Source organism: Perca flavescens, chromosome 20 (assembly GCF_004354835.1).
Source record: "Perca flavescens isolate YP-PL-M2 chromosome 20, PFLA_1.0, whole genome shotgun sequence".
Classification (NCBI taxonomy): Eukaryota; Metazoa; Chordata; class Actinopteri; order Perciformes; family Percidae; genus Perca; species Perca flavescens.
In genome coordinates, this window is record NC_041350.1 from 6,723,371 (window position 1) to 6,750,979 (window position 27,609).

General features: G+C 38.3%; 1 protein-coding gene across 6 annotated transcripts; it reads left to right on the forward strand.

Annotated features, from left to right (window-relative positions):
* The first annotated feature begins 65 nt into the window (after nucleotides 1-65).
* iars2 (isoleucyl-tRNA synthetase 2, mitochondrial) lies at nucleotides 66-17,332 on the forward strand. Of its 6 annotated transcripts, none has more exons than XM_028565720.1 (25): nucleotides 66-89; nucleotides 1,941-2,221; nucleotides 3,770-3,892; nucleotides 4,142-4,295; nucleotides 4,372-4,520; nucleotides 4,698-4,747; nucleotides 4,884-4,990; nucleotides 5,331-5,421; nucleotides 5,972-6,087; nucleotides 6,218-6,387; nucleotides 6,611-6,701; nucleotides 6,803-6,954; nucleotides 7,114-7,274; nucleotides 7,523-7,625; nucleotides 8,993-9,086; nucleotides 10,895-10,975; nucleotides 11,915-12,023; nucleotides 13,345-13,447; nucleotides 13,661-13,783; nucleotides 13,878-14,009; nucleotides 14,228-14,334; nucleotides 14,486-14,631; nucleotides 14,796-14,986; nucleotides 15,991-16,135; nucleotides 16,441-17,332. In XM_028565720.1, exons 2-25 carry the CDS (start codon nucleotides 1,958-1,960, stop codon nucleotides 16,584-16,586), a joined length of 3,108 nt encoding a protein of 1,035 aa, XP_028421521.1. In that variant the 5' UTR covers nucleotides 66-89; nucleotides 1,941-1,957; the 3' UTR covers nucleotides 16,587-17,332. The 6 variants fall into 6 exon arrangements, with proteins under 6 accessions (XP_028421521.1, XP_028421520.1, XP_028421517.1 ...); XM_028565719.1 differs by lacking the exon at nucleotides 66-89 and adding an exon at nucleotides 100-285; XM_028565716.1 differs by lacking the exon at nucleotides 66-89 and having other exon boundaries at nucleotides 1,555-2,221.
* The last annotated feature ends 10,277 nt before the right edge of the window (nucleotides 17,333-27,609 follow it).

Sequence of the window (27,609 nt, forward strand, 5' to 3'; positions counted from 1 at the left end):
CCTGGTGACATCATCAGCCACTCCATACCACCTGCTGTAGTAGCAGTCGTGCTGAATTCAGATGCTGTCGGAAATATAGTCTACTATTAGTAAGTTAAGCGCACGTGAACGACTCTAATTTGCAAAGTGCAGTTAATAAGTTATCAACGTCAAGTTACAAGTCTCTGTAAAGTTGACGTTTGTATGAATCGTCAACTTTCGCGCTAACATTGATAATAGTCTATTCATTTGATAACATTTTCATATTTAAAAAGGCTCCTGTTTGTCAGCAGACTGTCAAAACTGGTGAGTTAAGGTTAAAACAGTTAACCGAAACACAGCACAACATTAGCTGCACAATCACAGTATAGGCTATTTATTTATTTATTTATTTATTTATTTAACAATGAAAGTGTTTCTATGAAATATTCTGTGGCCTGTACGTATGATTTTTGCTAATTTGTAGTCATTGTGGCCACTGGATGGTAGCCTACTGAAAACATTATTCTAAACACACGAGACAGAAGTCAAACCTACTAGTGTCAAGACGGACACGGCTTAAGCAAAATTCCGGTTAGACCTTCAAAATAAAATAACCAAACAAGCCTGTTTCTAATATTCTGTTCACCCATGAGTGTATATTATATATGGAGATAATATCAACATAAGTAGTAACATGACAACCAATAGAAATATTGATAGAAAAATTCTAACAATTTACATTAATAGCAGTATGACTCCCACTGAAGAATATGGAGTGCCCCACTGTAACCACTGAAGGGCAGCAAACACTCATTATTCTAAGAACACAAGACAGAAGTCAACTCCAGCACTAAGATTTATTAACTGTAAAGATTTATTATATTTACATGCGCACAATTTTGCCAACAACTTAAAAATAAAACAGCCCCTGAGTTGCTAATATTCAGTGTTTAGTTGTACGTGTGCTTAGAGCGGATAGCCTACCATCCATAAGAATTAACATGACCAATAATAGCAATATGAATTATTGTTATTGTTTTAATAAGAATCAGTGTTAATATTTATTATAATATTGGTAATTTTCTCGTTGAAGACTGTTGAGTTAAATAACCATCAGTGGGGGGCAGTAAAAACTAATTCACTAAAAGTCACACATCACAGAAGTCAAATCCATTTCATTATATTTTATTCTATTATATATTTTATATTTGTTAATTATTATTAATAACCAGTAATAATACCAGTACCTGCAATAGTAGTAATCAGTGCTAATGTATTTTTCCTACGAGACTGTGGAGTTGTAGTTCTACTTTTACTTTACTTTATACTTTATTAGTCCCATCACTGGGAAATTTGTCTTGGACACCGTGCATAGTCTAGTCATGCAAAGCAACATGATCAAAGTACATAAAAACACATGATCAAATACGTAAAAACACAATAATAATAGATCATTCACACAATACAGCATCCAAAAAAAAAAAAAAAAAAAAGTTCCTCACTTTGACCACTAGACGGCAGTCAAAGCTCAGGTTTTCTAGTGCCTTTTATTTTTATTTCTAAATAAAGGGCACTAAGATTCTCCAGCACTGTCAAGAGGTCAAGATTGAAACAATGATATACGTGTATTTCCAGTAAAACCTTCAAAGTAAAACAACTCAAACAGGCCTAACTATTCCATTTTGCTTCCCCTCGAAGATAGATGGTAAATAGCGTCTTCTGGTGTATGCAATAATCGCTTGCACCCATATAACAGCTTATGCTTGCACCACTGTGATGAATTCGACCCATGATTCGACCAAAATTTGATTTGCCATTTTCGTCCAAATGGGCTTCCGTAGTTGTCCCCTCTTCAATTTCTTCCGGAAGAAACAGCATTGCACGAAGGGCGGAATATAACAACACGACACTGCATACTGTCACAACTCAGAAACAACCAAACAGTTTTCCTTTTTATTTGTGGTTTTGCTTGGCCACAGAGCTTCTTCGCTTCTCCATGCTGCTGTGCCGGGTCTCGGCAGTAAGCCAGACGCTAGCGAGATGGGGACGGAGGTCACACCGGGGAGGCGGCCTCCTCCACCGTGCTCTCTCCTTTAGCTCCAGCCGCGGTGTGAGTTCAGGGGAAGGCAGCGCTCAGCTGCCCGCAGAGGCTGTCCCTGCTCAGGGATTGTATCGAGACACAGTGCTCCTTCCCCGGACTGAGTTCCCAATGAAACTGACTGGACAGAAGCTGCTGGACCGAGAACTCCAGATACAGAAGGTACGACGAACGATAGAGGCCGACCCTCTACAAAAAAAACAAAAAACATAAATTTCCCCCTGCTCGTTGACAGCTGTACACATTGTAACACATTACTTAAAGGTCCCATGACATGGTTCTATTTGGATGCTTTTATATAGACCTTAGTGGTCCCCAAATACTGTATCTGAAGTCTCTTTTATATAGACCTTAGTGGTCCCCTAATACTGTATCTGAAATCTCTTTTATATGTGGTCCCCTAATACTGTATCTGAAGTCTCTTTTTATATTTAGTGGTCCCCCTGTATCTGGTCCTTTTTATAAGACCTTAGTGGTCCCCTAATACTGTATCTGAAGTCTCTTTTATATAGACCTTAGTGGTCCCCTAACACTGTATCTGAAGTCTCTTTTATATAGACCTTAGTGGTCCCCTAACCTTAGTACTGTATCTGATAGACCTTAGTGGTCTCTTTTATCTGAAGTCTCTTTTATATAGACCTTAGTGGTCCCTAATACTGTATCTGAACTCTTTTATATAGACCTTTCCCCCCTAACACTGTATCTGAAGTCTCTTTTATATAGACCTTAGTGGTCCCCTAAGAATGTATCTGAAGTCTCCACTATAGACCCAGTGGTCCCCACAATGAAGTCTCTTTATATAGACCTTAGTACTGTATCTGAAGTCTCATTGAAGTCTCTTTTATATAGACCTTAGTGGTGTAATACTGTATCTGAAGTCTCTTTTATATAGACCTTAGTGGACTGGAAGTCTCTTTCCCCAAATTCAGCCTTGGTGCAGAATTACAGCCACTAGAGCCAGTGCCACAATGAGCTTTCCTTAGTATGTGCCATTTCTGTGTCTGTAGCTATTGAGGAGGAGAGGAAGGGGGGGTAGCCTTGACCAACTGCCACTTTGCTTGTTTGAAAGCCATGATGTCTCTCTCTCTCTCATGGGTGGGCCAAATTCTCTGGGCAGACAAAGCAGAGAAAGGGGAGGTAATCTTGCTCCTTATGACCTCATAATGAGAAGATTCCAGATCGGCCCATCTGAGCTTTCATTTTCTCAAAGGCAGAGCAGGATACCCAGGGCTCGGTTTACACCTATCGCCATTTCTAGCCACTGGGGGGACAATAGGCAGGCAGGGGGAATGCATATTAATGTAAAAAAAAACTCAAAGTGAAATTTTCATGCCATGGGACCTTTATCATCTTCTAACGGTACATTTCTTTAGGGTTCATTCCTTAGTTCGGCATGCTTCAGGTGTTTTGAAAGGCAGTTATTTCCTCCTTTCCCCTCAACAGACCGGCTCCGTTCTAGGTTATGCACACTGAAAATAATGTCCCGACTGACAGATCACGGCTTAAATATTGACTTTGGTTTGGTGATGCATAATAAGTGACTTATTACCCTCTAGCTGCCTGTGTATACATACTTAGATTTGCACAACTCAAATCTAGCTATGTACATTATCTTGATGTTTAAGCACTGTTACAGGTAGCTCCATTTGAATAATTTCAAAAGTTTTGTTTTTGTCACATGAAAAACATAAATACTTTCTACTTTTGAAGGAGTGTGGATTCGCAGATTTGTACTCCTGGCAAAGAGAGAGGAAGGCCAAGAAGGAGTTCTGCCTACATGATGGCCCCCCGTATGCCAATGGAGACCCTCATGTAGGACATGCACTCAATAAGGTGATTAGTTAACAGTGTGCTTGTTGTGTTTCAGTAATTTCTTTTTTCGCTTTATGGTGCATTATAAAGAAAAATAATTCTGACTTAATATTTGGATGCCGTCGACACCTGCAGTAACTATTTAGTTTAGTTATTAGTTATTTAGTTAGTATTTATTTAGTCGCTGCTGTAAAGTTCTAAGCTTTCTGATGGCAATGACCGCTCAAACACTGCCAAAATGAACATTCAGTTCACTGTTGTTTGGTCCAGATCCTGAAAGATATCCGTAACCGTTTTGAGATGCTGAGGGGGCGGCAGGTCCACTACATCCCAGGATGGGACTGCCATGGTCTGCCCATCGAGCTGAAGGCTCTGGGGGAGATGGGGCCGAGCGACCTCGGCCCCCTGCAGATAAGACAGAAAGGTAACGATGGACAGAAACTGGATGAACATGTCCGTTATTAGATTTGCACCTGCTGTAATGCATTTATTCCATTCAGCGCGGGAGTTTGCAGAGGGGGCCATAGCTCGTCAGAAGGCTGCTTTCCAGCGCTGGGGGTTGATGGCTGACTGGGACCAGTGTTACTACACGTATGATGGAGCCTACGAGGCTGCTCAGCTGAGAGTCTTTCAAGAGATGCACAGCAAGGTGGGCAATGATGTGCTGTTCAGCAAACCGTTGTTGGCAATAGTAACATTAGTTGTTATTGCAACAATGTAAAAGCAACAGGAACTTACAGTAGCACAGGAATGGGATTTGGATATTATTGATTTTTCTCCAGACACTTTCATATTTTTAATATATTTTTTTCTTTTGGTTCTTCAGGGGTTCATCTACCAGGACTACAAGCCAGTCTTCTGGTCTCCTTCATCAAGGTACTGCGTTAGTATGCTTATGCAGAGGTTGCTGCATAGATGCATCAATATGTTAATCTATTATATTCTAGATCAACATATGTTAACTGCTTTTGCTCCTGTTGTGTGCTTTATTCCTGTCTCTGTGCCTCTATAGAACGGCCTTAGCTGAGGCAGAGTTGGAGTACAACCCTGAGCATGTGAGCAGAGCCATCTATGCCACATTCCCCCTGAGCACACTGCCACCGGGGATAGCCTCAGAAGGTAATACAAACGCGCACACACACACATACAGGTTTTAAACACCTCTGTGCCGGCTGTGGCCGGAGGCATTACGTTTTTGCGGACGTACAGACTGATGTCCGTTCCATTCTTGTATACATGATGTCTCAGGAACCCCCAGGAGGGAATTTCTTCAAATGTTTTACAAAGTCTTTGACTACATATACTATGAGTCTGGACAGACATGGATGTAAACTGCAACTTGACTAATTGGGCAGAGGCATACAACTGTTAGGCGATAATTCTATTTAGAAAATATTGTACTTCTGACCAGGTGTGAAATCTATTAACAGTGTATGGGTGTACGGTTTGTGTACCTCAGCAGGTTTGGAAGGTGTCTCTGTGTTGGTGTGGACCACCCAGCCCTGGACCATTCCTGCCAACCAGGCTGTCTGCTACATGCCCAAAGCCCAGTAAGTGTCTCTGCAGACATGGCTCAGCTCTCATTAATCTAGGCTGTACCTGAGGATTACTAGGAGCTAAGTGGGCAACAGCACACTCTTCTTGTTTTGTGTTTTGTAATTTGCCTGATTGCTCTATAGAGTCTGACCAATACTAGGTTTCTGAGGCAGATAGGGTTGATATTTAAAGGTCCCATGGTATAAAAATGTCACTTTATGAAAAATGTTCATTTTTTTAACCTTAATATGCGTTCCCCCAGCCTGCCTATGGTCCCCCAGTGGCTAGAAATGGCGATAGGTGTAAACCGAGCCCTGGGTATCCTGCTCTGCCTTTGAGAAAATGAAAGCTAAGATGGGCCGATCTGGAATCTTCTCCTTATGAGGTTATAAGGAGCAAGGTTACCTCCCCTTTCTCTGCTTTGCCCGCCCAGAGATTTTGGCCCACCCATGAGAGAGAGACATCATGGCTTTCAAACGAGCAAAGTGGCAGTTGGTCAAGGCCACGAATGTGATGTGGTACCAAATGTGGTAAAGGCAATTGTGCCTTGTTTTCTGTTTGCAGGTACTCTGTGCTGAAGAGGGCAGATAACTCTCAGCTGCTGTTGGTGGCCACTGAGCGCACAGCCAGCGTGGCAGCGCTGCTGGGCACAGAGCTGGATAGTGTAGCCACCTTTACAGGTCTCACACACACACACACACACACACACACACACACACACACACACACACACACACACACACACACACAGAGGTGTCTTGTCAGTTACAAACGTAACCATGCTCATGTCCCCTGTCCTTCTGTACCAAGGCTCCCAACTTGAGGGTGGGAGCTGCAAACATCCCACAATTCCTGACAAAGAAGTGCTGCTATTGCCGGCCAATCATGTGACTATGGCAAAAGGAACAGGATTGGTCCACACAGCGCCAGCTCATGGCATGGAGGATTACAGCGTGGCTTCACAGTTTAAACTGTCTGTGGTACGTTCCTTTTTTTTTCTTCTTTTTTTATTTTTCCAAAATATCAACCTTTCCTGAAATGAGCAAAGTGTTTTTTGCACCATGCAAAACAATGACATCTGTGATAGTTGATTAATTGTTTCAGTCATTTAGCAAGGAAAAAAGTGAGACATGGCTGACATGATGCGGTTAAACATGCTTTGTGTAGTGGTGTAACTGTTTGCATGTTTTTCTTCTTCCAAAGGAGTGTATGGTGGATGAGGACGGCAAGTTCACTGAACTGGCCGGCCCTGAGCTACAGAATCTGTCTGTTATGAGAGAAGGCACTGACAAAGGTACAGCATAATATATGACACAATAAGATACTTACTTAGCCCATGTGGATGTGTGAGTGCACGTGTTGTTTTTCATATCTTTCTCTATGTTTTTTTGTTAGTGATCTCCATGCTGAAGGAGTGTGGGGCTCTAGTGAAGGAGGAGCAGTGTGTCCACAGCTACCCGTATGACTGGAGGACGAAGCAGCCTGTCGTCATCAGGCCCAGCAAACAGTGGTTCATCAACACGGCGTCGCTTAAAGACAAGGCCAAGGTAAAGCTGGAAGACATGTTATGGTCAGAATAGTTTTTGTTAAGCTCCTATTTTGTTTGCCGAGGGAAACATATAATCAGTTTCTGGTGCACATAAGGTGGTTCTAGGAAGGGATGTGGTTTATGTTTCGAAACCCCCACTGTGTGTGTGTTTGTCCAGGAGGCACTGCAGAAGGTGCGTGTTCTGCCCGAGTCAGCGAAGGGCAGCCTGTTGACCATGCTGGACAGACGGACATACTGGTGCATCTCTAGACAGCGAAGCTGGGGCGTCCCAATCCCAGTCTTCTACCACAGAGAGACTGGAGAGGCTCTCATCAACAAGTAAGCTGATGCACACCACATATGTAGACAAACTGCATCGTACACATGCTTGGATACACACACATACCACATGCCCCCATTTCTGCCATTATTTTACTTTTAAGTATTTTCATTTTATTTTTTGTATTGTTGATTTTGTTTTCTTGCAGTCATGACATGTTTTTGTTCCCGGTTCAACCATGTAAAGTACTTTTGAAAAATGCTGTATAAATAAAGTTTATTGTTATTTATTACTCCTGTCTCTGCAGACACACAGTGTCCCATATAGCAACGCTCTTCAAAGAAAAGGGTAGTGACTGTTGGTGGGAGCTTCCTGTTGAGACTTTGCTGCCAGAAGCTGTGCTCAAGAAGGTCCGTGTACTGTATGTGTGTTAGTGTGCATGTGAGGGTGAGATTAAGTTAGGAACGAATTGTGGGTTTGAACCAGCCTTAGTGATATATCAGATGATGTTAGCCATGGTAAGGAATACCAAACACTAATACTGAAACGATAATAACATAACAACAACTTACAAAAACCTACTTTCTCCTCCACACTGTCACGTGATGACAACCACACATAATTACTTAAATTATATTTAATATTTAATCCTTGTCTCCTATTTAAGTGCATTGCATTTTTTTTTTAATAACGGTATTGAAACTGATACCGTTGCTATTTTTAAGACCCCGCAGTATACCGTATTACCGCCCAACCCTAGTAAGGGGTAATCCTTCTCTAATATGATGCATATTATAATTCTGAATGCTTTTTGGCAGGAGCAGACACTAATTACTGAGAGCAGTTTGGCATTAATGAAGATTTGTATTCTTAGCTACCTCTCTACTGTTCATCTTTAAAGGTGCCCTGCCACACAAAACCGTTTTTACTTGCATTTTTTTTTGAATATGTTAGGTCCATATGTGTTTGTGTTATGTTGTGAATGTGAAAATGAACTGCTAGCTCCTTTGTCAGCTCTAGCCACTGAAAAGAAATAAGCGGAGAAATCAGGCCAATTACAAAAACTGGTCAGTCTGACATCATATTGCCTGAGCTCATTACTATTCATGAGCTCGCCCAGTTGTGCTGGGTAAAGGATGCCGATAGCTAGGCTCTCATTGGCTAGCTGTTAGCCAATCAGAGTCAAGCAGCTTAGCTCGTTGATTATTAATGAGAACTGGCACAAATCGAGCTGAGTCTTCCTGCAGGCTTACTATACCACGCTAGAATGCTTTAAACAAGGTAACCAAGGCATTTGTTTCCACAAAAAATGTGGACTCTGTAGTCCATGGTAGAACTTCAGACATTACCACAAAGTAATATAAAACGTGTTGCATCATTCTCACTTTAAAAAAAGCTGTGTAAATGTTAAAAGCAATAGTTTTATTATCCAATAACAAGTCAAACAATTATCTCCCAACTCTGCAGAACTGTGGCATTTTAAGTCTCCTGTAAGCTATTCTTTTGGTTAACACCTCTGATAAAGCCACTGTACACTACTTTCCCAGCAGGCAGACAAAAGTATAGCAAATAGCCGGTGGACATACAGTAGTGGAACAACTTCCAGCTAAAGACGGATCTTTTTGTCAGGAGTTTGAGTTCTTCTGCCCTCACTTAAAAAGTAATCACTGTAGCGTTAAATGTGATTATTAATATTGTCATCAGTTGTCATCAGTTTTCTGTTGGCCAACTACAGTCATTCATCCATTACCGTTTCTTTGTGTGTGTCTCTATCTAGAGTAAAGCAGGTCCAGTGACTGACTACGTTCGGGGAGAAGACGTCCTCGACATCTGGTTTGATAGCGGAGCTTCATGGGCTGCTGTACTGGAAGGTACATCTGAAATGACATTAGTCTGTCCTGTTATGCACATCATACTAAGTACAAATAGATTTAGTTGATTTTGTGGGAATCAGCATCTGTGAAAGACTGTAAATTCAGCTGAACACTAATACACTATTACTTCCTTTTATTAATAATGGTAGTTTCTGATATACAGTACAGGCCAAAAGTTTGGACACACCTTCTCATTCAATGTGTTTCTTTATTTTCATGACTATTAACATTGTAGATTCTGACTGAAGGCATCAAAACTATGAATGAACACATGTGGAATTATGTACTTAACAAAAAAGTGTGAAATAACTGAAAACATGTCTTATATTTTAGATTCTTCAAAGTAGCCACCCTTTGCTTTTTTTGATAACTCTGCAAACCCTTGGTGTTCTCTCAATGGGCTTCATGAGGTAGTCACCTGAAATGGTTTTCACTTCACAGGTGTGCTTTGTCAGGGTTAATTAGTGGAATTTTTTGTTAAGTACATAATTCCCTATGTGTTTCATTCATAGTTTTGATGCCTTCAGTGAGAATCTACAATGTAAATTGTCATGAAAATAAAAAGGAAACGCATTTGAATAAGAAGGTGTGTCCAAAATTTGGCCTGTACTGTATGTGTGATTGCTGAAAACTGATGTCCATAGCTGCAAAAGGCTTTAACTGCTGATTACTTCTATAAAACGGATGCTTTCTCATCCAGTCTTGATAATCTACAAAAACTAAAAAATATTTTTATATTGATGTGATGATGTTGCTCCTTCACTCTTCTTTCTCTCTAATGACACTCATCAAGGTTGCTCTCAGAATAGCAGCAGTTAATTCTCCAGCTCAGTTCAATGACTGCCAGCTTTCAAGATGCCTTTAATCACCTCTCTCTTCATTAGTTTTATTGTAGAGAAAGCTACTTACACTTGCCTTACACAGTCTACTAATTAAGTTGCTTTGCAAAGTTTATTGTAAGCAAAAGCAGTAGTTTGCTGACCACACACCTGGATTAGAAGACCGTGCCGCCTCAGCATACTATTACTAGGCTCACCGTGCTAGGTGTCTGCAACGCAACATTAGTAGACCATCAGACAATACAATCAGTGAAAACATTTATATTGCGGATACACTGCCAGAGATAACCACATTTGTAGGGACAGTTCACCCCAAAATCACAAATACATAGTTTTCCTCGAAATATCGATGTTTCAAAAATATTCATGTAAGACAATGTTTCACGTTTATGTTGTGTTTAAACCCCCTACTGCTAGATGGCTATGGTGAGACGCACCACTAGTGTCCTTGCCTAACAGTGCCTAGCAGTGCCTAACCGAGCCTAACTTTTTGCTAGAAGCTAACGACGTAGCTATGGCTGAACTTTGGCCTACTTTAGCATATAAATATTAGCTCACTTAGAACCTGTGAACCACAATCCCAAACTGGCAGTTTGATTTTCTATGTACTGAATTGTTTACCTAATGTAAACTTCTTTGACTTTCATGAACGTCATGTCTTTTTTTAAATATTAGTTTTTCTGAAATTATACTTTAAAACAATCCCAATATATCGCCTTACGCACAGTATTGAAATATATTGCAATATATTGAATCGTGACCTATGTATCGTGATACATATCGTATCGCCAGATTCTTGCCAATACACAGCTTTAGTGTTAAGGTTGGCCGGTCCCATGACTGGCCGATGAAAATGATTTAGGTGAAGATGTCATTTGTTTACTTGGGAATCAGAACACAAGATGAAATGACTTGCTGAGGTGGACCTGTTCAATGTCGCAGTTTTGGTTGTGTTGTCGTTTCCAGAGGAGATGGACAGAGACCCTGAGGAGCCTGAGTCCCGTCTCAGCTGGCTCCCTGCTCCTCTTCGCAAACCTCGGGTCACAGGTTATTTGATCATCTGCCTACCGGCCAACACAGCTGCCTCTGTCTTCCAATGCCTTTGGCTCTCTCTGTCTGTGTTTCTCAGACATTTTTAATCCTCTTGTCTCAGTCTGCTTGTAAACGTTCTCTAATGCCTATGTTAGTTAAGACATCTGTTTTGCCAGATGAGTATCTCTCATCTTCACTCTACCACTGAACAACACAGCACCTCTCCAGTGTCTAAATACTGAAAAATAGACATTCAGTCCAGTTCAGTGAATTGATAATACTCATCATACTGCATTTAAAAATGCTTTGAGGACATGGCTGGGTTAGCTCAGTTGGTAGAGCAGGCGCGCATATATTGAGGTTTACTCCTCAACGCAGCGGCCGCTGGTTCACCTCCAACCTGCGGCCCTTTGCTGCATGTCATTCCCCCCCTCTCTCTCCCCTTTCCTGTCTTTATCTGTCCTGTGGAATTAAAAGGCCTAAAATGCCCCAAAAAATCATCTTTTTAAAAAAAATAAATGCTGTGAGGAGTATTTATATACCGAACGTGGAAGTAGGAGACTACGAGGAACTCAGACAGAATGAACGCCAACACCTCACTTTTATCCTCCTCCTCTCTTTCTCTCTGTGGCAGTTTGTTTCTGTTTCCAGGAATGGCCCAAACTCTGCATTTCTTGACCATTTGTTTTGTCTGTGGATTGGTTCAGGATAGAGATAGATGAGGCTGAACGTTCTTTGTGCCTGTGATGTCATGGCTGCAACACCTTTCAGATAGCTGTCTATCTGTAACCATCTGGCGTTAAAACATAGATAAAACAGGCTATTTGGACAAGGCATGTTTATTGAGTCTACTCACTAACACTGGCTGGTTTCTCTAGACACTTCTCTCCTCTGGAACAGTCTTCACATGCACTAACTTTCCTTCTCATTTTTCTGCATCTTGCTCTCCTCCAGAGTCAGACTCCAGGGCAGATGCTTATGTGGAAGGGAAGGACCAGATTGGAGGCTGGTTTCAGTCCTCGCTGCTCACCAGCGTAGCCGTCAAGAACAAAGCACCTTACAAGTGAGTGACCTATCAACTTTTATTATTTTTTTTATTTAACCTTTATTTATCCAGGTAAGTCGATTGAGAACAAAACAAAAAAACTCACAAGAGACCGATGAAAAAAGAATGGTTGAAATTGAAGCAACAGAGATATTCTGACTTTTGGTCTTTAGTGTGGGTCAAACTCCAACACTTGATCCTACATTTCCCATTATTGTGTGAATGCTGATTCAGCAGCACTTCGTTGTACTATACTATGACTTTTTTATCACTTTTTTCGACATACTATACTATGACTTTTTTTCGACCTACCATACTATGACTCTTTTTGACATACTATACTATGACTTTTTCATTACTTTTTTTCGACAAACTATACAATTACTTTTTTCATCATACCATCTTTGTCTTTTTTGACATACGTACCAAACTATGACTTTTTTTGACATGCTATACTTTGACTTTTTAGGATATGCCATACTTTATATGACATACTATGACTTTTTTTTTTGATAATTTTTTGGGGGCTTTTCCCTTTTATTGGAAAGTGGATAGACATGAAAGGGGGAGAGAGATAGCGGATGACACGCTGCAAAGGGCAGCAGGTTGGATTTGAACCCACGCCACTGCAGGTCTCAGCCAACATGGGTTGAAGCTCTCACTGGGTGAGCTAGAGGCCGCCCCCGTATTATGACTTTTTAATGGCTTTTTTGACATACTATACTATGACGTTTTTATCACTTTTTTCAACAAACTTTACTATGACTTTTTTTGACAAACTATACCATGATTTTTTTTTTTAATATATTATACTGTGACTTTTTTTCGACGTACTATACTATGACTTTTTATCACTCTTTTCGACATACTATAATATTACTTTTTAATGGCTGTTTTCAACATACTTTATTTGGTGGCTCAGGGTTAGGGTTGTACATTTCACTTTCCTCCGATGATCTCAGTTAACAAACTAGTAAACTATATAACAAATATGAATTGCTGGATGTCCAGAAACATTTGGTGGCATGGTGGTTCAGTGGTTAGCACTGCTCCAACTAACACTGCTAGCACTGCAGACTGCACTTGGTTTGAGCCCCAGTCTGGGCTGGACCTTTTTGTGTGGAGTTTGCATGTTCTTCCAGACTTATTTGACTTACTGCACTTTGACTTTTTTATGACTTTTTTTGACATACTCCAACAGATACAAATATCAACTAAAACATTTTTTTTTGGGCCAAAATCATTTTTTTTATTATTGAAAAACTTCAGTCACACTAGTCTCTCTTGCAATATTTGAATTTTGCTGATATAAGACATTGAAGTGTGTTTGTGTGTGTAGGTCTCTGGTGGTCCATGGCTTTGCGGTCAGTGAGAAAGGAGAGAAGATGTCCAAGTCTCTAGGAAACGTTGTGGATCCTGACACAGTCATTAATGGAGGGAAGGTAAGGTCAGGGGAGAGATGATGAACCCTGCGGTGAATCGTCGGATAGCTTTTTTTCCGGTCTGAAAGGACCCTTAGTAAGGCATAACTAACTTTGTTTAAAGACTCAAACTCAGACGCAATTTTGAATACTGACCATCCTAACCTCAATTAAATACTAAGCACGTTTTGTTTCTCCTACGAACTTTTTTTTCACATGTCCCGTCCTTTTCAGGACCCCACTATGCCAGCCTACGGGGCAGATGTGCTACGTTGGTGGGTGGCTGAGTCAAACGTCTTCTCTGAGGTTCAGATCGGACCCACTGCACTCAACTCAGCCAGAGACAGCATCAGCAAGGTACCACTGCAGTAAGGACATGGTACAAGTGACATGGTTATTTTCTACAAATGATACTCACTGCGTTCACACTCTGTTCTTACGTCTCTCCCAGTTAAGGAACACTCTGAAGTTCCTGCTCGGCAACCTGCACGGTTTCGACCCACGTGTGCAGGCGGTGGACCCCAAAGAGATGCATTACATTGATCAGTACATGTTGCACCTGCTCCGCGAGTACAGCATCAAGGTGTGTTTCGGTGTAGAACTTGTTCATCTCAGTCCAAGCAGCACCAGCTGCTGACTGAAACGAGGGTGCCTGTATGAAAGCCACTGAAGTGTGTGTGTGTGTGTGTGTGTGTGTGTGTGTGTGTGTGTGTGTGTGTGTGTGTGTGTGTGTGTGTGTGTGTGTGTGTGTGTGTGTGTGTGTGTGTGTGTGTGTCTGTGTGTGTCTGTGTGTGTCTGCAGGTGACGGACGCCTACAGTGAGTTTGATGCCGGCAGGGCCATCCGTGTCCTCCAAGCCTTCATCACCAGAGACCTCTCCAGCTTTTATTTCAGCATCATCAAAGACAGGTAAAGGCTTGCTACAACAAATCAACCACATTTGGCTTAGCCGCGCTGGTATTCTATCCAATGGCTTCACTTTTCCTTAACTTCCTTAATCTCTTTGTCCTTCTTTGTCCCACCCTCCATCTATATCCTTATGTCTGCCTCTTTCAATCAGACTGTACTGTGATCCGGAGGACTCTCTAGGCAGAAGATCATGTCAGACCGTTTTAGAGGAAATTCTGGATGGAGTAACCAGATCAATAGCTCCCATCCTGCCACATCTAGCCGAAGAGGTCTATCTACACGCACCAGGGCATGACGGTATGTGTCTGTTGGTTTGTGTTGTGAAGCTATTGCGACTTTAACTCCATATAACTGCATGGGTTTTCAACCACACAGTCAAAAAAAAAAAAAATATATATATGGTTATATATACAGTATGTGTTTGCTTGCTATGTATTCATAAACTGTAATTGTTTCTGCAGAAGAAGAGACATTGTTTAAAAGTGGCTGGATCAAAAGCAGCTCAGTGTGGCGGCGTCCAGGATTGGAGGAAGCAGTTGAAGGAGCCTCTGCCATCAGGGACTCCTTCCTGTCGTCCATTCCAGGCAAAAATGCCGCTCAGTACGACCTCACTATTGCCATTGAACCCGGCTTGCTGTTCGAGCTCATGGAGGTAAATCAAATGGTGTTGGCAAATCACTATACAGGGTTTTCCCTACCATTAAGGCTTAGGCGGAGCACCCAAGCCACCACCTAAATGGAATGAATGTAAAATCCATGTGAGCATCAAAACTAACTAAAGTTAAATGACTTTTCTCAGCTCTAATGATTGTAGTTTGTCCCCAGTCGACTTCTTTAGTAAGTTTAGCTTTAAGCTTTTTGAGTTATTTATTCATTTTCTGCTCTAGCTTTTCCAACGTTTTAGACACAGATATGGTAATAATAGTCCAAAATGATGTGAAATTTCTTTATTGAAAAAGTTAATATTTTCTTTAGTGAGGACCCCTTAACCCTCTGCGAAATACTTGCACCTAAGTCTTCCACAAACCTAGAGAAAACATTGCTATACATGGTTTACGTAAATACAAGTCAACAAAAGACACTGAAAATGACCTTATAGTTGTATATATTCATATGTACAAATGCTAAGGCAATCCACCGTGCCTTGAAATGACTGTTGACTTGTCAAAATCTATTTTTTTTATTATTATTAGTTTTTTTTTATAAATATAGAAATAGTTATGGCAAAGCTTGATGACTTCCAAACATTATACCTCATCAGTTGCAGAGTGCTAGAATCATGCACACATAATAATATATATTATATATGATGTATTATACATAACATTAGACACACCCCTCAAACCATCTCTTCTCCCTGCTTCCATCTGGCAGGCGGTATCGGGCCTTTAGAGCATGCACCTCCAGGCCAACGTGCCAACTAAATGGGTCTGCAATGGGTTGTTTGCCTACATAACACTACATTGATAAATGATCTGGCATTTACTGTAGCATGGTTTAAGAGGCGTAACATATTTTGCCCTGGTGATGTAACACGTTTACATTACTATCAATATATAATAAATAGATAAGTACAAATATATAAAATATGCTACACCCATGTTTCAAAGGGACTGCCTAAATACAAACTCATACCCTCCTGAACTTCCCTCCCAGTCTCTACAAGATGAAGCCACCTCCACCTCCTCCCAGCTGGCTGAGCTGATGATGGTAGCGCGGGTCAGCCTGACCAGCGAGCTACCCCGTGACCTGCCCCCAGACGCCCTGCTGAGCCACGGCACCTTCCTGATCAACCTGGAGGGTGAGGAGTGTTGACACTTAAGATAGTGATGTAACGGTGCAGTAGAGTTTGCGTAATGTCCTTTCTCCCAGCAGACATTTCCTTCTGTCAAACACAGGTGTCACTAAGAACGTTGCCAGTGTCAGGGCCCTGTGCCTGTGCCCACTATAGCAGTAAAGCAACAGCCCGGCTCAGTATAATTATGTCAGAGATAGAGCAAACGTTTCTGCTCAACACACGATGGTCTATACTATAGTGGACAAAAAGTGACTCAGCGATGACTTCCCAAATGCCCAGTATGTGTGTGTATGTATCTGTCCTGTCAGGTGGTGTTATCCGCGAGGACAGTGCCTACAGCATAGCAGCGGTTCCCACCTCTGCGGCCCGGTGCCCGCGCTGCCGCCGCTACACTGCAGATTCTGCAGACTGCCTGTGCCCGCGCTGCCAGACCGTCGTATCCCAGGCTCACTGACAGGCCACACCTGCTGTCGCCATGACGACCAGCAAACATCCATCTTGGCTGTTTTTGTTTCTCTGCTCTGGGTGAAGTTCCTCGAGGGCTGAACAGAGACCATCACCTGAGAAATGTAAAACTGACTCCAAATCAGCTGCCGCTTCGCTCTGGTTTTCTTTCATTTATTTGACCGTCAGTTAAAAGAACCTGCAGCTTGGCACATGGTTGGCTTTGGGAAAGAAAGGCCTAATAGCAGATAACAACGCATACTTCACTAAATGTGCTTCAGGCTTCACTGTTTTATGCACTCCCACACTTTCCTAGAACAGCAAGTGTGAACTCTAATACCAAAATGTCTAAGTCGGCCTTGGGTCACTTTGCTGTGGCATGAATGCAGCGCTTATACATTTGATCTTGTACCACCAAACAATGTGATAAAGCATGAGCAAGATTGTGTACTGTATGTATAGTTGGGAACTGAAGATATTGACTTGTTTTGTCAGTCTAGAAGGAATGCCATTCAGGGGGCTTATCAGTTGTTGTTTTTAAATACATGGAACTACGTGGAAAAGAAATTCATTACAATGGGTGTCACTATGTGACAACAGTAGAGAATTTATTTTGGGGCGTGGGTAAGTTCTTGTGAACGTTTACCTTTTTGTATAATAAATCCTGTTCCCTGTAAACTTTCCCATAAAGTTGAAGGTGTATGAGAAAAATGTAATAAATTATAAATATATGGAGTTTTAGCTCTAAACATGTTATGTCTGCTGAATTAATCAAGTAGCCAATAACACGTCATCATCTCAACATTTTTTCAATATACTGTACTATTAACTTTTTTTCAACATACTATACTCGTGACTATTTTCAACATATTCTATGACCTTTTTTTGACATACTATGCTATGACTTTTTTCAACAAACTATACATACTGATTATACTGACTTTTTTCAAGTAAGTACTATGACTTTTTTCGATATACTATGACTTTTTTATACCGACATACTCTGACTTTTTATGATACTATACTACAAATTTGTTTACGACTTTTTCTACATACTATACTGTGACTTTTTTCAACGTACTATGTTTTTCGACATACATGCTGATTATGCTGACTTTTTTCAAATAAGTACTATGACTTTATTCAACATGCTATACTATGATTATTTTGACTTTTTATGACATACTATACTATGACTTTTGTCGACATTTTTTGACGTACAATACTATGGCTTTTGTCGACATACTATACTATGAATTTTTTCAATATACTATAGTATGACTCTTTTTCCACATGGACTTGGACTTGAACTTGAACCAGGTACTCTCCGGTCCCCAAGATAAATCCCTACTGACTGAGCTACAGTACTATGTCTTTTTTGATATAATATTCTATGAGTTTTTTTGACATACTATACTATGACTTTTTTTTCGACATACTATACTATGGCATTTTGTTGACTTTTTTCAACATACTAAACTATGACTTTTTCGACATGGACTTGGAACTCTCCGGTCCCCAAGATAAATCCCTACTGACTGAGCTACAGTACTATATCTAGGTCTTTTCAACACACTATACTATGACTTTTTTCGACTTTTTTGACATCCTATACTATGACTTTTTATGACATACTATACTATGAATTTTTGTTGACTTTTTTTGACATACTGTACTATGACTTTTTGTCAATATTTTTCAACATACTACACTATGACTTTTTTGACCTTTTTCGACATACTATACTATGACTTTTTTCGACATACTGTACTATAACGTTTTTCAACGTAGTATAATTCAATTTTTTTAAACATTCTATACATACTGATCATACTGACTTTTTTTAAGTACTATTACTTTTTTTCAACATACCATACAATAACTTTTTTCAACATACTATTCATACTGATTATACTGACTTTATTCAAGTAAGTACTATGACTTTTTTCGACATTGTATACAATGACTTTTTTAACATATTATACTATGTATTTATTCGACATACTACACTGTTACTTTTTTCGACATACTATACTATGACTTTTCAAGTCTTTCAACATACTCTGACATGTATTTGACTTAATATACTATGACTTTTTTTCGATATATTATTCTATGACTTTTTTATCACTTTTTTTGACATACTATACCATGACTTTTTTTCACTCTTTTCGACATACTATACTATGATTTGTTAAACATTTTTTTGACATACTGTGACTTTTTTGTCTTTCTCGACATACTATACTAGGTCTTTTTTTTACTTACTATACTATAACTTTTTATCTATTTTTTGGACATACTATACTACAGTATGACTTTTTTATGACTTTTACTAACAAAGAAGGAATGCCACAGAGCAACCATTTTCTTTTGGAATATTTTATTTCATATGACTTTTTCAACATACTATGACATTTATTGGTCTTGGTCTGTCCAGGGACCTGAACCAGCAACACTCCGGTTCCCTAGCCAAATCTATACTGACTGAGCTAACAGGACTTTTTAGTCACATTTTTTTCGACATACTATACTATGACTTTTTTTATCACTTTTCCCGACAAACTATAATAAGACTTTTTTTGATATACTATTCTATGACTTTTTCATGACTTTTTTCAAGAAACTATATTATGACTTTTTTGACATGCTATACTGTAACTTTTTTTCGACATTCAATACTATGACTTTTTTTGACATACTATGCTATGATTATTTTGACTTTTTATGACATACTAACTATATGACTTTTGTCGACATTTTTTGACGTACAATACTATGGCTTTTTTTAATGTACTATACCATGACTTTTGTCGACATACTATACTATGACTTTGTATGACATACTATACTATGAATTTTTTCAACGTACTATAGTACGTTGAAAAAATTCATAGTATAGTATGTCTATACTATACTGTGACTTTTTTCAACATACTATACATACTGATTATACTTTTTTTCAAGTAAGTACTATGACTTTTTTTCAACATTCTATACTGACTTTTTTCAACATACTATAGTATGACTCTTTTTCGACATGGACTTGGACTTGAACTTGAACCAGCGACTCTCCGGTCCCCAAGATAAATCCCTACTGACTGAGCTACAGTACTATGTCTATGTCTTTTCAACACACTATACTGTGACTTTTTTTGACATACAATACTATGACTTCTTTTATCATTTTTTCCAACAAACTATACAAAGACTTTTTTGATATAATATTCTATGAGTTTTTCGACAAACTATACTATGACTTTTTTCAACATACTCTACAATGACTTTTTTCAACATACCATACTATGACCTTTTTTGACATACTATACAGACTGTTTATACTGACTCTTTCAACATACTATGACAATTCTTCAACTTGGCCTGTCTGTGAACCAGTAAACCTCCGGTTCCCAAGCTAAGTCCCTACTGACTGAGCTACAGTACTAAGTCTCTTTTTCAATTTTTTTCGACATACTATACTATGACTTTTTATGACTTTTTTTCGACATACTGTACTATGACTTGTTGTCAACATTTTTCAACATACTATAATATGACTTTTTTTACCTTTTTCGACATACCATACTATAACTTTTTCGACATACAATACAATGACTCTTTTTCAACATACTATACTATGACTTTTTTGACCTTTTTCGACATAATATACTATGAATTTTTTGACAAACTATTCTATGACGTTTTGTCAACTTTTTTTGACATACTATACTATGATTTTTTGTCAACTTTTTATGACATACTATACAATGACTTTTTTTGACATACTATACTATGATTTTTTGTCAACTTTTTATGACATACTATACAATGACTTTTTTCGACATAGTATACTATAACTACACTCACCTAGCAACACCATACTAATACCGTGTTTGACCCTATCCTATCAATATGGGCCAACATTTCTAAAGAATGCTTCCAGCACCTTGTTGAATCAATGACTTTTTTAACATACTATACTATATATTTATTCAACATACTATACTATGACTTTTTTCGACATACTATACTATGACTTTTTTCGACATACTATACTATGATTTTTCAAGTCTTTCAACATACTATGACATTTATTCGACTTGGTCCTTCTGGGGGCATGAACCCTCCGGTTCCCAAGCCAAGTCCCTACTGAATGAGCTACAGGTCTCTGTTTTGATTTTTTTTAACATACCATACTATGACATGCTATAAAAAAATTTCAACTCATTTCTACATACTATCATATGTCTAGTCTGGAGACTTAAACCAGCAACCCTGCAGTTCCCAAGCTAAGTCCCTACTGACTAAGCTACAGGACCATGTCAGTTTTTTTGACATTTTTCAACATACTATACAATGACTTTTTTCGACATAGTATACTATGACTACACTCAACTAAAGGATTATTAGGAACACCATACTAATACCGTGTTTGACCCTATCCTATCAATATGGGCCAACATTTCTAAAGAATGCTTCCAGCACCTTGTTGAATCAATGACAATGAATTAAGGCAGTTCTGAAGGTGAAAGGGATCCCCCACACCATTACACCCCCACCACCACCAGCCTGCCCAGTGGTAACAAGGCATGACGGATCCATGTTCTCATTCTGTTTACGCCAAATTCTGACTCTACCATCTGAATGTCTCAACAGAAATTGAGACTTATCAGACCAGGCAACAATTTTCCAGTCTTCAACTTTCAAATTTTGTAAGCTTGTGCAAATTGTAGCCTCATTTTCTTATTTTTAATGGAGATGAGTGGTACCCGGTGGGGTCTTCTGCTGGTGTAGCCCATCCGCCTCAAGGTTGTGCATGTTGTGGCTTCACAAATGCTTTGCTGCATACCTCGGTTGTAACAAGTGGTTATTTGAGTCAAAGTTGATCTTCTATCAGCTTGAATCAGTCGGCCCATTCTCCTCTGACCTCTAACATCAACAAGGCATTTTCGCCCTCCAGGACTGCAGCATCCTGGATGTTTTTAGTTTTTCAGACCATTCTTTGTAAACCCTAGAAATGGTTGTGCGTGAAAATCCCAGTAACTGAGCAGATTGTGAAATACTCAGACCAGACCGTCTGGCACCAACAACCATGCCACGCTCAAAGTCGCTTAGATCACCTTTCTATTCCCATTCTGACATTCAGTTTGGAGTTCAGGAGATTGTCTAGACCTGGACCACACCCCTAAATGCATTGAAGCAGCTGCCATGTGATTGGTTGATTAGATAATTGCATTAACGAGAATTTTAACAGGTGTTCCTAATAATCCTTTAGGTGACTTTTTTTTTTTCAACATACTATACTATGACACTTTTCGACATACTATACTATGACATTTTTGACATACTATACTATGACTTTTTTCGACATACTATGATATGACTTTTTATTCTACTTTTATGGACATACAATTCTATGGCTTTTTTCAATATACTTTACCATGACTTTTTATGACATACTATACTATGACTTTTTTCTACTTTTTTTGACATACTATACTATGACATTTTTAGACTTTTTATGACATAATATACTATGACTTTTTTTCGATATATTATTCCATGACTTTTTTATCACTTTTTTTGACATACTATACCATGACTTTTTATCACTCTTTTCAACATACTATACTATTACTGGTTAAAAAATGTTTCGACATACTGTGACTTTTTTGTCTTTCTCGACATACTATACTATGTCTTTATATCTATTTTTTGGACATACTATACTACAGTATGACTTTTACTAACAAAGAAGGAATGCCACAGAGAAACCATTTTCTTTTGGAATATTTTATTTCATATGACTTTTTCAACATACTATACTATGACTGTTTATGGACGTACTATACAATGACTTTTTTCAACATACTATACTATGACCTGTTTTCAACATACTATACTATGACCTTTTTTGACATACTATACAGACTGTTTATACTGACTCTTTCAACATACTATGACAATTCTTTAACTTGGCCTGTCTGTGAACCAGCAACCCTCCGGTTCCCAAGCTAAGTCCCTACTGACTGAGCTACAGTACTAAGTCTCTTTTTAAATTTTTTTCAACATACTATACTATACTATAACTTTTTATGACTTTTTTTTTCGACATACTATACTATGACTTTTTTTCGACTTTTTTGACATACTATACTATTACTTTTTATGACATACTATACTATGACTTTTTATGACATACTATACTATGACTTTTTTTGACATACTATACTATTACTTTTTATGACATACTATACTATTACTTTTTATGACATACTATACTTTTTTTGACATAATATACCATAACTACACTCACCTAGCAACACCATACTAATACCGTGTTTGACCCTATCCTATCAATATGAGCCAACATTTCTAAAGAATGCTTCCAGCACCTTGTTGAATCAATGACACAAAGAATTAAGGCAGTTCTGAAGGGAAAAGGGATCCCCCACACCATTACACCCCCACCACCACCAGCCTGCCCAGTGGTAACAAGGCATGACGGATCCATGTTCTCATTCTGTTTACGCCAAAGAAATCGAGACTCATCAGACCAGTCTTTCCAGTCTTCAAATGTCCAATTTTGTAAACTTGTGCAAATTGTAGCCTCATTCCTATTTTTAGAGGAGATGATTCTCCTCTGACCTCTAGCATCAACAAGGCATTTTCGCCCTCCAGGACTGCAGCATCCTGGATGTTTTTACTTTTTCAGACCATTCTTTGTAAACCCTAGAAATGGTTGTGCGTGAAAATCCCAGTAACTGAGCAGATTGTGAAATACTCAGAGCAGCCTGTCTGGCACCAACAACCATGCCACGCTCAAAGTTGCTTAGATCACCTTTCTATTCCCATTCTGACATTCAGTTTGGAGTTCAGGAGATTGTCTAGACCTGGACCACACCCCTAAATGCATTGAAGCAGCTGCCATGTGATTGGTTGATTAGATAATTTCATTAACGAGAACAGGTGTTCCTAATAATCCTTTAGATGAGTGTATATTCAACATACTATACTATGAATGTTTTGACATACAATACTATGGCTTTTTTCTACTTTTTTTGACATACTATATTATGACTTTTTTCGACATATTATACTTACTGATTATACTGACTTTTTTCAAGTAAGTACTATGATTTTTTTTGATATACTATACTATGACATTTTTTGACTTTTTCAACATACTATACTATGACTTTTTATCAGTTTTTTTGACATATTATACTACAGTATGACTTTTTTCCACACACTATACTTTGTCTTTTTATGACATAATATACTATCACTACTATATGACTTTTTTCCACACACTATACTTTGTCTTTTTATGACATAATATACTATCACTACTATATGACTTTTTTCGATATATTATTCTATGACTTTTTTAATCACTTTTTTTCGACATACTGTGACTTTTTTTGTCTTTCTCGACATACTATACTATGTCTTTTTTTGACATACTATACTATGTCTTTTTTCGACTTACTATACTATGACTTTTTATCTATTTTTTTGACATACTATACTACAGTATGACTTTTTTATGACTTTTTATTTCATACTATACTAACAAAGAAGGAATGCCACAGAGCAACAATTTTCTTTTGGAATATTTTATGTACATAACACAAAAGACATGTCATATGACTTTTTCAACATACTATGACATTTATTGGTCTTGGTCTGTCCAGGGACCTGAACCAGCAACACTCCGGTTCCCTAGCCAAATCTATACTGACTGAGCTAACAGGACTTTTTTGTCACGTTTTTTTGACATACTATACTATGACTTTTTTATCACTTTTCCCGACAAACTATAATAAGACTTTTTTTGGTATACTATTCTATGACTTTTTCATGACTTTTTTCAAGAAACTATATTATGACTTTTTTGACATGCTATACTGTAACTTTTTTGACATTCAATACTATGACTTTTTTTGACATACTATGCTATGATTATTTTGACTTTTTATGACATACTAACTATATGACTTTTGTCGACATTTTTTGACGTACAATACTATGGCTTTTTTCAATGTACTATACCATGACTTTTGTCGACATACTATACTATGACTTTGTATGACATACTATACTATATACTATGAAGTCCATACAAAAGTCTTGGACATACTTTACTATGACTTTTTTTCAACATACAATACTATGATTTTTTATCAGTTTTTTTGACATACTATACTACAGTATGACTTTTTTCCACACACTATACTTTGACTTTTTACGACATACTATACTATGGCGTTTTCATCACTTTTTTCGACATACATTTTTTATTATTTTATATTTTTGAACATACAACATATAGAACAAACAAATACAAGAACAAGAACAAAACCCCTCTCCCAACCCCCACCCTCTGCTGTCTCGAGGAAAACAAACCAATAAACAAGAAAACAAAAATCACACCTTGCCTAGTCGCTCTCCTCTAACTCTTGTGGTGTTGAGGTCATTGGGGCTGATACTTGTGCTGCTGCGTTTTTCCATAGGTCTATAGTCAATGACTTGGCTTTGTTAATCCTTGCTGTAGAGAGCTCAGTTTCATCACTTTTTTCAACATACTATACTATAACTTTTTAATCACTTTTTTCAACATACAATAATATGACTTTGTAATGGCTGTTTTCGAAACACCATTGCATGACTGTTTTCAACATACTTTATTTGGTGGCACAGTTACTTAGGGTTAGGGTTGTACATTTAACTTTCCTTCGATTATGTTAGTTAACAAAACTGAATTATATTAATAATATTAATCGCTGGATGAGCAGAAACATTTGGTGGTATGTTGGTTCAGTGGTTAGCACTGCTCCAACTAGCAACACCATGTAAGCACTGCAGACTGCACTTGGTTTGAGCCCCAGTCTGGGCTGGACCTTTTTGTATGGAGTTTGCATGTTCTTCCAGACTTATTTGACTTACTACACTAAGACTTTTTTCGACAAACTATTCTGTCTTTTCTATATTTTTTCAACATACTATACTAGGACATAATTTACAATCATCCGCAAAAATCAAACACATACAAATATGACTAAAACATCTTTTTTTAGGCCAAAACCATTTTTATTATTGGAAAACTTCAGTCACACTAGTCTCTCTTGCAATATTCTCATTTTGCTGATATAAGATATCTGTTGGTGGTCCATGGCTTTGCGGTCAGTGAGAAAGGAGAGAAGATGTCCAAGTCACTGGGAAATGTTGTGGATCCTGACACAGTCATTAATGGAGGGAAGGTAAGGTCAGAGGAGAGATGATGAACCCTGCACCTAGCTGAGTCTTCCACAAACCTAGGGAAAACATTGCTATACATGGTTTATGTCCACAAAAGACACTGAACATGACTTCATATTTGTATATATTCATATGTACAAATGCTAAGGCAATCCACCCTGCCTTGAAATGACCAAATGTAAGTATTCCAACTGTTACAAGTCTTTTTAATCCCAACAATACAGAGTTTACAATAAAGTGGTGAAGAGCAACAGAAACATCATTCATGGTATAAAAATATATCAGTAGAATTGCTTTGATTTCTATTATAATTATGTCAGAGATAGAGGAAACGATTCTTTTCAACACACTGACACACCAATGACTGGGGATCACAGTTGCATATTAAATGTGCGCATTGTTGGACACATTGTGAATTAGCTTAGTAAATTATTTTGGTCATAGAGATTTGCCAAGCAGTAACTTCAGGCCTTTTTTTTTTAAATCTGTACTTTTCTTCTCTTGGTTGGCAGCATTAAGAGACTTACTTTAACAGTTGTTAAGTGTTGATATTAATTCATATTCATATCACTCTGTTCATTACAACATAAAAAAACACCAAAATGTTACTATTCTAGACTAGTGAACTTGTTGAAAATGCCTACCATATTCAGGCATATTCAATAATTCCTAAATGAAGTTATAGCCTTATTTGTATATTATATCTATTGTTTCAAACAGCTTCTAATTCCATTTTTGTGTGATTAAATTATATATATTTACCTCGCACTTTCTGCTACTTTTTGTATGAAACGTCATATTGTTTTGATGATGTTGCTTGTAATGAACAACTCCTCTTCTTTCACATGAACATGCTGACTGATAAACCCAGTTTTAACTGACCCAAGCGATAACCAGCTACATGATACCGGTTATCCAGGATCACTAATGTTAGGCTCAGTGAAGTTACAGAGCCAGACTTAGTTGGACTTGGACAAATAAAAGTGTCTGTAGTGAAAAAGGTCTATACTATTATGGACAAAAAGTGAGTAAGCGAGGACTTCCAATATGCTGAGTATGTGTGTAAGTACTGTATGTCCTGTCAGGTGGTGTTATCCGTGAGGACAGTGCCTACAGTATTAGCAGCAGAAGTTCCTCAAGGGCTGAATAGAGACCAGGATATACAATCCATGTCGCAATCACCTGAGAAATGTAAAACTGACTTTGCTGTGGCATGAATGCAGCGCTTATACATTTGATCTTGTACCACCAAACAATGTGATAAAGCATGAGCAAGATTGTGTACTGTATGTATAGTTGGGAACTGAAGATATTGACTTGTTTTGTCAGTCTAGAAGGAATGCCATTCAGGGGGCTTATCAGTTGTTGTTTTTTAAATACATGGAACTACGTGGAAAAGAAATTCATTACAATGAGTGTCACTATGTGACAACAGTAGAGAATTTATATTGGGCGTGAGTTCTTGTGAACTTTTACCTTTGTATAAGAAATCCTGTTCCTGTATGAGAAAAATGTTACAAATTATAAATAGAGTTTTAGCTCTAAACATGTTTTTTTTTTTTTAATCTTATTTTATTATTTGTAGTATATTTCTTGTATTTGTGGTTTGTGTGAGAGAGTATGTGTGTATGTCCTTGGTAACTTGCTACTTGCTGCTTATAACAGAGTAATTTCCCAATTTGGGATTAATAAAGTCTATCTATCTATGTCATGAGTGTCTGTTGAATCAACAAGTAGCCAATAACGCGTCATCATCTCAACATAAACATCTA

What these genes read in the sequence shown, in the direction of transcription:
- iars2 (XM_028565716.1), top strand. Translation starts at nt 1,751, where the DNA reads ATGATTCGACCAAAATTTGATTTGCCATTTTCGTCCAAATGGGCTTCC. An exon ending in GGAGAGGCTCTCATCAACAA is followed by an intron (nt 7,275 to 7,522) that starts GTAAGCTGATGC and finishes CTGTCTCTGCAG; the next exon opens with ACACACAGTGTCCCATATAG. An exon ending in ACACGCACCAGGGCATGACG is followed by an intron (nt 14,632 to 14,795) that starts GTATGTGTCTGT and finishes TTGTTTCTGCAG; the next exon opens with AAGAAGAGACATTGTTTAAA.